The 16,354-nt window shown below is 39.3% G+C and overlaps 1 protein-coding gene across 1 annotated transcript in view; it reads right to left on the reverse strand.

Annotated features, from left to right (window-relative positions):
• The window catches only part of epha8 (eph receptor A8), a 342,530-nt gene that overhangs the window by 54,210 nt on the left and 271,966 nt on the right, over positions 1 to 16,354 (reverse strand). The window contains exons 11-13 of the mRNA XM_047347467.1: positions 13,598 to 13,730; positions 9,286 to 9,353; positions 8,840 to 8,965 (exon numbers count right to left, since the gene is read on the reverse strand). Of these exons, the coding sequence (XP_047203423.1) occupies positions 8,840 to 8,965; positions 9,286 to 9,353; positions 13,598 to 13,730 (327 nt within the window). The remainder of the gene's footprint in view (positions 1 to 8,839; positions 8,966 to 9,285; positions 9,354 to 13,597; positions 13,731 to 16,354) is intronic.

Consider the following 16,354-nt stretch of genomic DNA (forward strand, 5'->3'; position numbering starts at 1 on the left):
AATCAGTTGATCACACATAAAATCAGCTCTTCAGCAGCATTTCCCCAAAAACACACAACAATACCACTTTGAAACAGTGTGTTTCGTTCAGGAATTTATTGACGATCCTTAGGCAAACCAACGTCTGAAGGAGGAGGGAGCGGGCAGAGAGCAGCTGCCTGTTATCAGACTGCCTGCATGGGACCAAACGGGAGGACGAGCCTGCTGAATCCATGGAACACAAATATCCAACCTAAAACGATCCTTACCATGGTCAGAAGTCTGCAGTTTGGTGCTTAAATATCCTTGTCCTCATTATTGCCATGGCTGAGACAGAAAGTTCCTCATAAGGCACAAAACTGTAACTTCCCCAAGCAAACTTTGGGCTTTTCAAGTCCAGACAGCAGTGTCTCTCCTCTCTGCTTCTCCTGCCACACCCGCTCACAAACCCTGTGCCTTATTTTAAAGGTTTTCGCTGGGCTGTGGTCCAGATAATTATCCCAGTGGATCATTTTACATGAAAAAAACCTATATAGAACATTTTTGCATATACAATTTAATGTGACAATGTCACATAATAATGTTAATAGTGGCACAGCGCACTACACTGACAGCTGGAGATGGAGCTTCAAGCCATAACACCAGCTGTCAGTGGGTCAATAGGAAACATAACAGGTTCTGTGCAAAGTAGAGCGAGTCTGTGTGGAGCGGAGCAGAGCAGAGCTGCCTAAATAGAGCCAGTGGAAAAGGCGCGATATTGGATTTTACAGCAGGTATAATCTGTTTCAAATATAATAATAAATAAAAACTACACACAACACAGAAAACACACTAACCCATAACACTTTTAGAAATTTCTGATCAACAATATCAACAAAATATATTTCTTCATTCATGAAAACTCCAATAAGACATTTAAATTTGAACCCCTAAAATAAAATAACGTACTTGGCAATAAAGCTTTTCTGATTCTGAACTGGTCAATTTCAGTTTGTTTGCAAACCAGATTATGTCTAAACCTCCCAAGCCATTATGTGGAGTTCATAAGGGTTCTATTTTGTTTTGTTATACATTCTTTTCATTTAGGCCAGATAATTCATCAGAAATTGCTTTTTTTTTTTTTGAAGAACAACTTAAAACCTAGATAGTGTCAAGTGAGATGACAATATTATTCTTTTTTTTTCAACACAATTATCCTATTATAATGACCTGTTTACTTGTTTCAATAAGAAGTGCTGACTTATCTTAAGGTTGTCCAAAACTCTAATATGAGACTATTAACTGTCTTCAATGGAGAAACTCTTGTAAACAGTATATAATTACATTAGTTGCCAAACAAACTGAGATTTTGATTGAGGTCATCTAATTAGAAACTGTTCGTCGTTCCCCATTTCTGCTTCAGGACTCACGGAGACAGATCTACCAATGATAAATCTTTATTGGCATTGCAGCAATAAAGGCACTATAATGGCTGAATGGCTTTTTGCACTATTTGTTTTCACTGTTATTTTGACAATGTATCTATGGCGATGAGCTCTTGCCATACCAACAATTTCAAGCTCCCTCCACATATTCAAGTCAGGAATCAGTTGGGGCACTTAAAGAAATTAGAATAATTTATCGTCAGAGGAAACTATTTAAAAATGAAAAGATTACTTTAAACTTAAATGTTCCAGAGGTATTAAAAAAAGATCTTAACTTTACTGTCACATTTATTCTGTATAACTGCATCAAAAGAGAAATATTTATTAGACTAAACATATAAAGTATTGAAAGCTGCAATAACAGTGAATGTGGCACATTCTCTCTGGCCTCAGCAGCTCCTGCCTGGTTATTTTTGAGATTCAGGACGTTTTGGACATCTGAAAGCTGCTCTTTAGGAAGTCAGAGTGGTGTGTCCTGATCCAATAGATTTTGGGTTTTGCTTTTAATTGATTTCTTCATCATGGTTATTATATTTCAAGTTATTTCTATGAAGTTGTAGTTGGTACTCAGTTGTTATTCCATGTTCCTTTGTCATTGGTCAGGATTCCTCAGCTCCTTAGTGATTTTCCTTGCACAGGCATTTTTCATTCTGCTATTTAAGACTTAACAGCTTCTTGTTCCAGCATTCATGCTTTTCTGTATTTAAGCCCCCAGTGATCTCAAAATTCACAGCTGGATTCTTGGTTTCCTGGTTCCCCCATGTCTGTAGGTTCCTCACTTTTCTCATGAATAAATCATTACTCCACCTGCTGATCTTCAGCTGCTGCAATGAATCTGATAAATATGAAAACATTTCTGGGTGGCCTTCATCAGGTCTGGCTGACAGCTCTACTTCTGTTCCGCGGGGTCTAGCCAACGCCTCCTCTCCTGCCCCATTTTCCCTGACCTCGTCTTATGCCAGGTCCTAAGCCTGCACCTTTTCTCAGGCTTCTCCTCAGCATTCACAAGCCGGGGTGTCTCCTCAGTGTTTGCAAGCCCAGGCATCTCCTCAGCATTCCGGGCCTTTCTTATGTGATCCTGTGCTCAATCCTCTCTAGCGTCACCTCTGGTGTCTTTACTTGCCACATCCCCTCCTGCTCTGCCTCCTGCACTCTCTCAAGATCTGCCGCAGGTAAGGCTTTCCAGGCCTCTACAGCAGTGTACAACTTGGGTGCTATGCACAACAATGCTCACACATCAACAGCAGAATCCATCCTCACAATGGCAGCAGTAAGAGCAGCAGCCGAAGTGGTTCCATTTTCCAAAGAAGCAGGTCAAATGTTTTCGTCTGAACCAGCAGCAGCTGACACGTCCTTGTCCACAGCAGCTCTGTTGCCATAAAAATGGCTTTATAAGAATGCTGATACTGATTGAAGGGAATTGAGCAACGAATCATTACATAGACTGAACCTGAAAACCTTTCCTAACTTCAGTCTGCCAAGAGATTATATTTAAAACAGTTATGAGGATCTCTCTTTTTCACTCTACTTTCACAGATCCTTAACTTGGGACATGAAACAAATAAAGAAAACAAGTCCAAGAGGTTAACGTGAGCCAATTTTGTCCTAATTTGATCTTTTTTCTGACCTCATTGAGCTCATTCCCAGGTTTTTCACTGGTCCATGCCAGGCAGTTTTCCTGCCATCCTAGGGTCAACCAAATGATTTACATTCTCTCCCATTACTTCTGGTGGAAAAAAAGGATATCCAGGACTGTGTGTTGGCCTGTTCCATCTGTACTACAAGTAAAGCCAATCAGAGGCCTCCAGCTGGCCTTTTCCTCCCTCTCTCAATTCCTAGCCATCCATGGTCACACTTTGCTATTGATTCAGTCACTGGTCTTCCTCCATCCAAGGGGAAAACCATTATCTTGACCACTATAATCAACAAATCACGCTCAGTTTAGACAACCAGAAGACAACAAATTGTTCATGTGTCTTCATATGTCAATTCATCTTCATCGGATTCATTTTGTAATATTTTCTCATCGAGGTTATTTCCCAGTTTTGGAAGGACTTTTGTTCAGCCAATGGAACTAAGCCATAACTTCCATCCTGCTTCCGCCTCAAAACTAATGGTCAGTTTGAGGAGAATGGAAAAAAAAAAAAAAAAAGGAAAATCATGCTAAGTGTGCTCATCCAAGCCCACCAACCGGAGCCTTCATCTTCCTTGGATTGAGTATGTGCATAAACTTGTGCTAGTGGACTGTCCCCTTTCAAAGCTCAGTTGCTTATTAACCTCCTCCCCATGCTTGGTCCTTTCCAGAAACCATCTTATCGTCAGTCAAATGGCAATTTAACTGTTGTCGTCGAGTTTAGAACCAGACCAAGGCTGCTCTTCAATAAACAGCAGAACAAACTGAAAGAATCACCCACAGTTAACCCATTCCGGCACCGCAAAACACTTTCTTCTTGGTATGGTACTGATGGTGTAGAGGTTTAGTAGAGCGACCGATATACAAGAGGCTTTGGTCCTCGACGTGGTGGTCCCAGGTCCGATTCTGGGCCATGGCGACATTTGCAGGAAGTCTTTCCCTCTCCCCGTTTCCTGGCTCTCTATTGTCAAAAGCTCTGGGAAAAATAAAAGCCACTGATACTGCAACAAAATCTTAAAAAAAAGACTTTCCCTTCAAGGTTTGCTCCAACAAGCTTCTTGATATTTTTTTAAATAGAATGCATAATCATTCCTTCTATAGTCTGCCTTAACCTCTCCTCTTCATGTTAATCTGTCCTTCCATGTCTCCAAGATTAACATAGGTTCTTTGTGCCCTTCGGCCCATCCCCCTCTACATACCCGGGTCGTTGATAGGCATACTGCCTGAGCGGTGGATAACATCGTTGATGTCCATCCTCTGGGTCAAGGATATCTGTCCTTGGTGGACTGTGGAGGTTATGGGCCTGTGGATCATTGTTGGGTTTTACGTTCTTTTATTCTGGACCACACTGTCATCTCTGATTTTGAAGAGTCATCCTCCTCTGGTCCTGGCCTAGAGGGGTCCATTCAGGGGTGGGGGGTTGGATGTGCTGTCATATCTGCTGGACTGAGTGCATACTGTGTGTGTGTGTGTGTGTGTGTGTGTGTGTGTGTGTGTGTGTGCGTGTGTGTGTGCAATTCTGTTATGTCTCTCTGCTGCAGACATGCTTAATGATCTCCAGCTGCTGATATTATGGCTCATCAGGTGGTGGAATTAAAGAGTGGCTGAAAGAGAGGATGGTCACCAGATTGTTCTCATCTTCCCAGTGGTAATCAGGCCTCCTTTTTCTGGAATTCATTGCTTGCTACAAGCTACTTACCTCTTGTTCTCTAACTTTCCAGATCCTTGGCTTCCTAAGTGTTCACGCTAGAGTGGTTCCTTCATTTCCTCTTTCATCCTCCTGTTGGGCTTCCACTCCTAGCACTTGCCTTCTCCTCGTCCTCATCAATCCTACTAATGTCTTTTTCACTCATCAGCTCAGTTCCTTAGAGAAAGACAGTCAGAGCTTGTCATCCTCCTGGATATTGCTCACCTGGCAGTTCACCCTCAGTGTTTTTCTGTTTTCTCTGAACAGTGAAGGTGGAGACTAAGGATGCACAGCCCATCCCAATCTCATCTGCTAACCTTAGTCCCGGTCAGATACAGTGTATGGCATTCACTCCTACTGGACTCATTACTACAAGAATCAAATAAGACCCAACCTTCTGATTACATCTGATTCACGATATCTTTACAATCACCAGGACCAATAAACTACGGTACAAAGCCAGGTAATGTTAAAAAGTTTATATATGTCTTAATGTCGTTAATATATGCTCTTGGTCCGTTTATTTGGCGCTAGTGCTGCTGCTTCTTCTTCTTCTCTTCTTCTGCTGGTGGTTTGCAACAAATTCAGAGGTGCATACTGCCACCTACTGTACATCATTGTATAACTCCACCCACTATATTCTGAGCCTGAGATCATGTGACACCAAGTCGCTGATGTAAATTCGTATTCTCATAGAAAAGAAATCGTATTCACAAACTGTTATAGCATATTGTATTCATAAAGAATAAACCACAACTGTAAACTTGAACTTTGTGTTTGTAATTTCTTGAAGCTGTAACTTTTTATTTTGTATTCTTATAGGGAATACAACAATACCTCTTTTGGATTTTACTTATGCACAACTATTGACTAATATGCACACATTTCCGTTTTTACATACACATTGTTTTTGACAGCGCTCTTACCCCATACTCTTCCTCAGACCACCATCAGCAGGCAAGACGGGTAAAGTGTCTTGCCCAAGGACACATTGACTGAGATGGCCGGAGTGGGGCTTCAAACCGACAACTCACTGGTTACTCACTGGGTACAGGATGAACCCCTACCACCTGAGGACCCTCAGCCCCCATCATGGCATTGTGGGGTATATGAATAGTGCTGGTTGGAAAAACTATGGCTGTAAGTGCCACATGTATATATTAAATGTGTCACTACCTTTGCACAATCAGCTATTTTATTCAAATTCAACAAACCATGGGACCAGCTTCCAGATAGTCTAAATTTGTCTGTAGATCTGCAAACAATTTCTCAAAATCTAAAAAAATACATTATTAATAATCAACTGTGCCAACGTAAGTCCTAATGCTGTGTTTACTTTTTATTTCCTATTACTCATTTTTGATATATTTGTACCTAGTATTTTAAGTATTAATTAATTTAGGCCAATACATATTGGTTTAGAAAATGTGTTTTGTACTGTATGTGAAATATGAACAAAGTCTTTTTTAACATGACTTGATGGTCATTTTGTATTGTGATTTGTTTTATTGTGCACACTTGCCCAGGCACTGCTGATGGAAAGAAGCTTCTGTTATGTCTGGTTCAAAGCATCTCTTGTCATTGTGAGATTAAAGTTTTTTGTATGCGGTCCTTGACAAATAAATAATAAACTAAACTAAACTAAACTAAAACAGTTTAATACATTAACTTGATATACTGAGTGACTTGTTGAACCTTCTTTGTAAGATTTTGGTGTTGTGGCAGTTTTAATTGGAAAGAATGGCTATGTTTTTATTTATATGTTTTTAAGGACATCAGGAGCATCATCACCCTGTGAGTTACCTCCATGTCTTAAAAAGAGGATGCTGAGGGGCTGGTGATGGTTAAGTATATCAAGAAACTGGGGGTCTGAGACCCATGGAAATTCCCTCAACATCAGCAGCAACCTCAGTGAGCGAAGCTTGACCAACCATGAGAGACAGCTCTGTAGTGCATGTTCAGCAGGACAAAAAAATTGCCAACATTTTCTAGGAGGTTAGACAATTCAGACTCTATGACTCTGGATGAATGGATTTATCAAATCAGAAACTATGTTCTAACAAGAGGCAGAACTAAGAAAACATGTGCTCAGATTGTGTTTGATCATTTGGAAGGTGCTGCACATGCAGATATTTTTTTTTACCAATTGACCATAGAGAAAAACTGAAAAACTCTTTCATGCTCCAGCATATGTGTATGGTTCCTTTTAAACTTTTGTGTCTTGGCAGTGCCATTTTTTTAAGAGGCTGAGTCTTTAATTAATTATTCACAGGCCTTGATGGATTTGATGGATCAGATTGTTAATACAGATAGGCAGGCTGCAGGAAAAGCTCCAAAGGATTTACTGTACATGTCCAGTTCTGTGATGGTGAAAGGCACCTAACATTAAGAATGAAGTTAAGAGACTTGCTTAAAACTAATTCATAGTAGACAATTCATGATGTCAGAGCAGAAGCTACAAAATGGCTAACACAATGTAAGAGCCAGCCATTTAGGTCTAGATATTGCCACATTTATGAATCAATACATATTTGACTTTTCAATAACTTTTTATTCTTAACAATAACTAACTCACTTTAAACAGGTTAAAAATAACTAAATCATGTTTATAGTTCCCCATCTAAATATTAATTCATTTCACAGCTTTAACTTAAACAAAATTATGAACTGTGTCTCTGCTGTCCACCCGTGCACACAGACACTGAGCAGTCCCGCGGAAAAAATGCAGCTGCTCCTATTCCATGCAATGTCTAAAGTTTGTCCCTAAGAAACACTGTGTAAAAACAAATTACACTGTAAACAGTGCATGGTTAAATGACATCAGAATGAACGGTTTCCTTGGCGTTACCCACTTAAAAATCAGCATCCTTCAGTTCACAGTCCTCTTAATTTGACCTCCACCCGTGATATATATGCACAAAAACTGTTCCATCATATGCAGAAATATTTTTCATAATATTTGTCTTGGTCTCAGGTATTTACATAAAAAATCATTTTTAACAGGAGTGTATGCTTTTGAGAGCCACTGGAGATATGTTTTTATTCAATTCAATTAAAAAATAATTTAGACTGGCATATGTCAGCTGTTAACTTGTTGATCAGCTCTAGGTTTTATGCTAATTTCATTCAGTTTAATCTCACCTTTAGCTCTTTGGGTATTTTATTTTTATTTAAACATTGGTATTAGATTTTTAAGAAACAAGTCCAAGCTTGTTTGTCGTGATTGTCTCTGAGGTGTCCTGCAATGGACTGGTGAACTGCTCAGGGTGTATCGTGCCTGTCGCCCAATAACTGTTGAAGATGAGCGCAGACTCACTGTGACTCTGCAAGGATAAGCAAAAATATACAGATGATGGATGAATAGTCCAAGCTTTGTATTATTTTAGAGCTTGTTTCATTGTCATTTTTCTACTTTACTTATAAATTATAGTGGGAATAAAACTCCTTGCCTGTTGCCCTTGTTAAGTAAAGCCTTTACATGTCATAGTTCTTTGACAATAATTTAATGGTGTTTGGCTATCTTTTCATCAGTTTTAAACTGTTAATTTATTTGACAAAAATCAGGGCATTAACTCTTTAATAAGTGTCAAAATCACATTCGTGTGCCTAAAATTCAAGGTAAATTGTATCTGGGTTCTTATTAGGAGATCCGGGTTTTAAACATCACCCAATGTACTGACTATCAACTTTGCCCAGTTTTACCCTAACCCCCTCTAAGGCCAGTTGTGTGAATGAGTGTCAATTGACTTGCCTTCTTAGATAACAGAACAGAAATGGACTTAAGGCCTGACTTCTTACATAGTCAATAAAGTTGCCAAATACGCCCTGGTTCTCATCTTGAGCTGAGAAGAGTTCTAATTTTTACTTTATGTCTAAATTTAACTACAGCAGTCATATTGTGGAGCTCAGTGTTAGTATTCCGTCTGGCTGAGTTAAGATTGACAGCCCAATGCAATGCTCTGATTCCACTCTGCCATTCTCCTTTTTGCTGCACACTGCAGCCTTTACACAGGCAAATCATTTTAAGAAAGCTTACTCAATGAATCTTACTTGGTGTGTGTGTTTGTATTTTTCTCTGTTTGTGTGTGCGAACACACCACGAGTCCAAGGTTTTACCTGAGCCAATGATTTTCTCAATTTTGATCCGGGAAGCTTCAATTTCACGGGCAAACTCATGGACTGCCTGGCAGGGGTCCTCGTACGTGTGTGGGTCGATATAGAACCTTGCATCGGGGAATGACACTAAGATAGACAACATTAGCATTTGGTCACATAATAGAAGATGAGAGCACCTTCACATTTTAGCCCCTGTCACTGAAGCAGGCTGGGAAATCCCGATCAAAGGGGATGAAAGGACTGGGAGAGAGAAGCAGGCAGACAAAAGGGGAGTACACAAACAGCACACAGGGAAGAAAGAGTCTACTCTCCAGCAAGCAGAGGCTGATGAAATTTGTTTGCTCTGAGGATAACCTTGTATATTATATGTGGATGAAAATGCAATCCCTTTAAGAAATGTGTTCTAATCTACTACTGGTAAAAATTGAGGAATGGGCTAAACATACCATGACCATTCTGGTAATGCATCTTCTCCTCATCAGAGTCCTGGAACGCTTTGCTGTAGCCACAGTGTCTATACACACACATACACATACACATACACACACACACACGCATTGAGGCACACACAGAAACATACAGAGCGATGAATACAGGACAATATAGGTACATTTCAACTATTTGATTGACCAAAAAAATTATTTAATGAATAAACACTTGAGATTAACAAGTGAGAAGCCTAAATAATAGCTATTCAACACTTGGAGTGGGTTTACCAAAAACAAAATCAACTTTTTTTTACATTACAACAGGCTATTTACAATACTTTTTCTGTTTGCCACTCTGGAGAAAAAATACATATATATATAGTTACAGTTTTTAATGTACTTTATCTTTCTAAGCAGCCTGAAAAAACGCAACTTTAGTTTCGGACTTAATCACACTTTTTGTATGACATACAGCCATTTAGGCAGTGTTTAGTTCAAAATTGATGAACATTATGAATAATTTTAAAATGTTTAATGAATTAACCAGGAGCCAACTGCAACCGTGAAATATATTCTCTAGAAAAGCAGCCAGCATTTGACATTGGTTTCTTTTCCCTTTTTTATTTAGTACGTAACATACCACAAACTCAAACTTGAAGTGTGATTTGTATGTAAAGGCTTTTATAATGTTTCCATTCTTTTTTCAAACACAAGACATTTGGCCATTAGGTGTAAGTTTCAGGACTTCTTTGAAATACTATTTATCCATACCATTTACAAAAAAGGAAGGCAGTAAATGATTTTAATAACAATAAACAAGGTCATGGTCTTAGGTCATAAGTCTTTAAAAAAAACATTTATTCAGTAAAACGTTGTTGCCCTTTAGAACTAAACAAGTTAAAGATAAATGTGCACTGGAGCTCCACTCACTTCTAACAACAGGTATGCATACAGTGATCAGAGATCAAAGTTCATCTTAAACTAAGATCCCTCCAGATTCCTTATAGTGCTCAATGATACTTTGCACTGGAAAGATTTAAGTAAGATTAAAAAAGGTTTCTATGTTTAACTATTTTCCACACATTGGTTGTCTGATGGAGATGATTCATAAATATTTGCTTCTCAGGCACTTAGCATTTTAGTTTATGAGATCACTTGTTTGAGAGATACCATGGAATGCTGGCCATGTGATAAAGGGAACCTAGCAAGACTTTTGGCAGGTTCCTTGTGTCTTACTGTGTGCACAAGTCAAAGTAAAAGTAAATTTGCTTTGTCTTTTTTTATTGAAAATAGTAAATAATGACGTAATAATGAATAAATAATTAAATAATAATGAAATTGTAAATTGTGGGGATAAAAAAAGATTGAATCAGTTTTTCTTTAGCCCATCTTTATGGTGTCTTTAGCTAGCTTTATTAATTATGTACTTATTACTCTTCAAGGCTAGCCATGCCCTATCTCCAATTGTTTTCTACAGTCAATTATCTAACTTGCAGAATATGATTCAAATAAAAGTTCAATACAACAAACCATGGACTAGGGCTGAAACAATTAATTGGATTAATCGTGACTGCTGAAAGAGCAACCCACTGAGAGCAGTAATTAAGCCAAAAATGTACAAATATATAAAAATATATTTTGCATTAAAGATGAAAAACCTTTGTCCGTAAATATGCTACATCCAGAAATCCTCAAGTGGCATAGTTCTAGCTTCACCTAGTTGAAATTCTGTCAAAAATGTCTATTAAGCCCCTTTTGCCATCTGATTATTAATCAGTTAACCAAACAAATATTCAACAAATTATTTGATGAGCAAAAAGATTGTTAGTTGCAGCATTACCATGGACCAACTTCAACTTTCTATGTAAATATGTGTCTATTGTAAAAGTGGCAGCAGTTTCAAGGGTTATAAAACAGAAAATGTGTAAATAACTTTGATGTTTTTTTCAGATTTTAGTTCAAACTGGAGCAAAAAATACTTTTCCGCTCTGTTCAGGCTAGCTGTTAGTCAGAGATCTCACAACATTAAAGAACCAGAGTATTTTTAGTCTAAGTAAAGTCTGTCTTACAAAGCGTTATCTGATCATTGACAGCCTGAATTCCTCTGGTTATTACTTTTACCAGTGATGAGAAGGTGACTGCTTTATGCTTGGTGTGATATCTTGTGGATCTTTAACCACATGCAAAGATTGAACCGATATGCTTACTGTGGGGTTTGTCATTGTCTTTAACTGTTGCTGTGACAGCTCATATATGATCTGATCAGATTGTAGTAAATTCATCAGTAAATTGGCCAGCAGCCCATCTCCTTAAACTCCAACAGATGTAAAGTAGTTTTTCATTTGTCTCTTTAGTAGCATTTGGTGCATCTACTAAACTTTGCCATACTAAAAACTCCATCTTGTTTTAAATGACATGTCTCTGTCCTTTAGTTACATATGTTTCCTTTCTTCTAACAGAGTTGATTTGAAAAACCTAATATGTATGAAAGTGTGAACTAATTCAGTTAATTAAATGTAATAATTTGCTATAAACCTACTAAGATGTAAGTAGAAGGGGAAGGCTGATGGCAGGAGTGCAAACATTTAGCTTGCAAGGTAGTAATTAAATCCACAATTAGTTGGAAAATTTGTTAAATAGTATAGAGCAAATTTTAAAACTTTAAAAGTCTAACTCCATCGAAGAGGTACTAAAAGTATTTGTCACTGATTTTCAGGGTGCAACAATACATCTAGCTGATACCCGATATAGAATTCTGAACACAGGACAAGACAAGGATCACAGGTCTAAATGATTACAGACCCGTCACCCAGAATTCTATGGTCATGATGTCTTTTGAACAACTTGTCTTGACTAATCTTAAAACCATCCCTAACTCCCTCTTGGATCCCTTACAGTTTGCCTACAGAACTAATAGATCTGCAGACGACGTTATAAACATGACTCTCCATTTCATCCTCCAGCTTCTGGACTTCCCAGGATCCTATGACAGGGTACAGTTTGTCAACTTCAGCTCTGCCTTCATCCCTTAGAGATAAACCCTCCCAGCTGAATGTGCTTGACTCCCTGTGCAGGTAGGTTACTGACTTCCTGATGGATAGACGGCAATTCGTGAGGCTGGGGCAGCATGTCTCTGACCTTTGGATAATCAATACTGGATCTCCCCAATTCTGTGTCCTTTCTCCACTTCTTTTCTCCCTGTACACCAACAGCTGCACATCTGGTTGTCAGTCTGTCAGACTCCTGAAGTTTGCAGATGGAGACGAGCCAACTACAGGAGTGAGACAGACCGCTTGGTGTCCTGGTGTGGCAGCAACAGTAGTGGATTTCAGCAAGGACCCTGCCCTCCTCCCCCTGTCATCCTCTGTAACACTCCAGTGAACTCAGAAGAGTCCTTCCACTTCCTGGGTTCCACCATCCCCCAAAACCTCAAGTGGGAGCAGAACATCGGCTCAACCTATCTCATCTGCTTCATGTCATTGATTGCGGTGGTGAAGGACCAAAGTGGCAGCAGGGCATTGGCAGGCACATGGTGGATGGATAAGACTAAACTTATTGGACACGAAGGGAACCTCAGGAACCAGGGATAAACAGAAGCATGAACTGGATGATAAACAGACGACCCGACAATAAAGGACCAGAAATTATGGGCTTACATACAACAGAAACTCAGGAGAGTGCAATCAAACTAAACACAAACAGGTGTGGATTATGACACTTCATGTACAATCCAGCTTGGACTTCTAGATAATCTGGTCACTTGCTCTTAGAGACACCCAGCAGTGCAAGGACTGGGCTGCCTACGAGTGTTGCTAGAGGAGTTGCTAGAGGAATCTAAAAACTATCTATCTAAAAAATCTAAAAACTCATTAAAGCATAGTGACAAAGTTGCTAAGTTATGGCAACAGTGAGCCCAAGAACCAGGTGTTACTTATGGAAACCATTAACACAACATTAACTCAATACCTTCCGTACTTCTCAATGTAAATACAGGGTGTAAAGCTGAAAGTAAACACCTTCATATCTGGGGCTTGTATAATAGCACCTTACTTCACACTAAGTGACATTCCTACTGGACACTGCTTTGCAAGACCAACTTAACTTTGACAAGAAATATTGCTGCGTTTCAATATTATGAGATCTCTTTATGCCACTCCTTATTTATTGTTATTTCAAATTTGCTTTACTCAGTTTAACAGCTCTCATCTCTCATTTCACTTGCAGCCAATACCTGTGGCAAAGACAGTAAGATATAAAGTGCACAGAGTATTCAGTCAAACACAAAGTTACATAAAGAGAGACAGTAGCATAAAGAAAGTGTTCCACACACAGCAGCGACGGGTAGTGTGGTAAAGTGTAGCCTTGCCGTTTCCTGCAGATGATGATGGCCAAGAAGGTGACTAGACCGGATACCAGAGCCATGGAGATCCAGATGATGGTCATTGTGTTGTAACGCAGAGGAGCTGCAGAGACACAAACAGATAGCGTTAGCTGAGAAGAAGCTGAAACAAATAGTCAACAGATTAGTTTTTACACTGACATAGACTCTGCTAAATACAGTACAGAGTGCTTGGCTAGTGAAGACAAGGAGGTATTTGAGTTTTGGAGTCTTAAAGAACCCTTTAATTTATGAAGGGTCAAAGTAACGAAAAGTAACTGAATTGTATGTGTGAACATAGTGTGTGATTAATTTATTCTCTGTCAAAATTAGAGCAGCCCCGGCGAAACAGCGGAGTATTTGTAGTACACAGCCATTCACATGCATTTCAATCTGAAAAGACTCACAAAGAGAGGGTTGGCGATTAGAAAAGTTTTAATGATGTGGAATTACATTACTATATCTTTGGCGCTCGGACCTGGGAGGAAGACATGAATGCTGTTAATGATATGAGCTAAGATGATCATTTGTAAGGCTTAGATTTAGAGATGTCTTCCCCCTGATCCGACACTGGTGGTGGATTGGCGGCCAGGGAGTGAGGAAGCCAGGAGTAGATGTGAAGGAAGATGGTGGAGGTGGGGTGGAGGAGGGATGAGCTCAGCTGACAAGCAAAGATGAACACAGCCGAAGGTCCTTTAAAAACAAGGCATCGGAAAGTGATTGGATGATGAATCAGACGGAGGGGATGCTGATTGGAAGGCTGGGAGATGCACGGGGAAGTCATTGGATGGTGGAGACGGCGAGGGTGAGTCTTTCATTCTGATTTTTCGTTTAAACTCCATTTTCAATAGTTTGGCAGTGATATTGTTGGCCCTGGGGTGGAGCTGTGGGGAGTCACAAGTGAAGAGCGCCCAGGTTGAGTTTGCAGACTCCACCTCAGGCTCTCTTTAACACGATGATCCAGGGGTCAGGCACCTTCTCCGGAAGAGGAAGAGAACACTGCTCTGTCGGCTGACAGCTGTGGAAGCGAGCTGGCGCCGCGGAACGCCGAACCACTTTTTTTTAAATTAGGTGGAATCTTAATAAATTGAGTAGATATTTGACTTCAATAAACCTGTATTCTCGCCTAAAAACATCTTAAAAGTTTATTTGGGGTCACAGAAAGCATATTATTTACATCTTTATTCACAATTTCTACCACCATTGTCCCAAGCTGCCTGAGCTCGACTAGCAATGAATTATGGGAAATTGTGGGACACAGACTACTCCAGGCCAGGGCTGCTGCCGTATTTCGATCTACCGGAAGTAACAAAAATTACACTGTGAAAGCAATGAATGATAAAACTGAAGTGGTACAAATGGAGGCTCTAAAATCAAGGCAGTAAATGAAAATGGGCAATGTTAAATTTGATCACCTTAATATTTATAACATTAATATGTACCATGTCATCATTTTAATGACCTCCTAATTCACGAATTCTAATTTACACAGTGGCGAAATTAATCACATTTGTTTTTACAGGACTCAATTTTACCATGTTCAGTACTTTCACACCTTCAGTTTATTTCAAGTTAATTTATGTTGCTTTGACCCTTCATATTAATTACCTCATGTTGACTTTGAGTGTTTGTCAGCAGCATTAAGGTAATAACACAGAATAGCTGCCATCCTGGGTGATTAATGCTGTACTTATAACTTATAAATAGCAACATGTTAAAAAAACCAAACAAAAAAACAAATAGGAGCAAAAACTAAGGTGTTTGCCAGGTAGAGTCAGCTAAATCAAATTTTATTTATGGCAAAATATTAATAGAGACAAAAAGGCCAGCTTAGCCATCTTAAAAGAACATTCATTTCTTTAAATCCGGTTGAACTAGATTTGCCATCGGTTCTCAAATGGATTTTGATCTTGAATGTGGGCCATTCTAACACATGAACATTCTTAGGTCTAAATCCATCCATTATAGCTCTAGCTGTATGTTTTATGTGGTTAACCTGTTGGAGGATGACCCTCCAACCCAATCTCATGTCTACTGAATCTTCTATCAGTTTTTCTTTTTCCAGGATGGCCCTGTATTTAACTCCATCGTTTAGCTCCATCCATTGTCCCTTAGTTGGTGTTTTCAGGGTAAGGTACAGTGTACGTTTTCAGTTGTGCCTTACTCTTTATATTTTTTGATGATTGTTAGGGTTTGAAAACTTTTGTATTGTTTATCACTCATGTCTGCTCTAAGTGCTTTTCCCTCCTACATGCCACAGGAAGTGATATAGGTCAGACGAGTGAGTTATGCTTTTATCAGCAACATCTAGGGACTGGTACCAAGTCATCACTCCCTCTCTGTTTAAAATCAAGACACATGAACCCTAACCTTTCTGACCCCCCCCCCCACACACACCCTGAATGTTTGTTGAACTGTGTGTGAACCAGCATGTATAAATAAAGAGAGAGGGTTGCCAACACTTTGTAGTGTGTACTGCAGAGCTACCCTTGCCGCAAGTAAAACTGACTCTGTATCGTTCTTGCCTCTGAGTTGACTAATTAATACCTAACAATGATTGATTGAACAGTAAGATGTTCAAGTTTGGGATATTGTTTTATAACCTAGCTCTGTTTTAAGGTCTCTACAACTTTATCCCTAACCTGTCTGGTATGTTCCTTGGTCTTCATGATAACGCTTGTTCATCAATGTTCTCTAACTTTAATTATG

Source organism: Girardinichthys multiradiatus, chromosome 20 (genome assembly GCF_021462225.1).
Source record: "Girardinichthys multiradiatus isolate DD_20200921_A chromosome 20, DD_fGirMul_XY1, whole genome shotgun sequence".
NCBI classification, from domain to species: Eukaryota; Metazoa; Chordata; class Actinopteri; order Cyprinodontiformes; family Goodeidae; genus Girardinichthys; species Girardinichthys multiradiatus.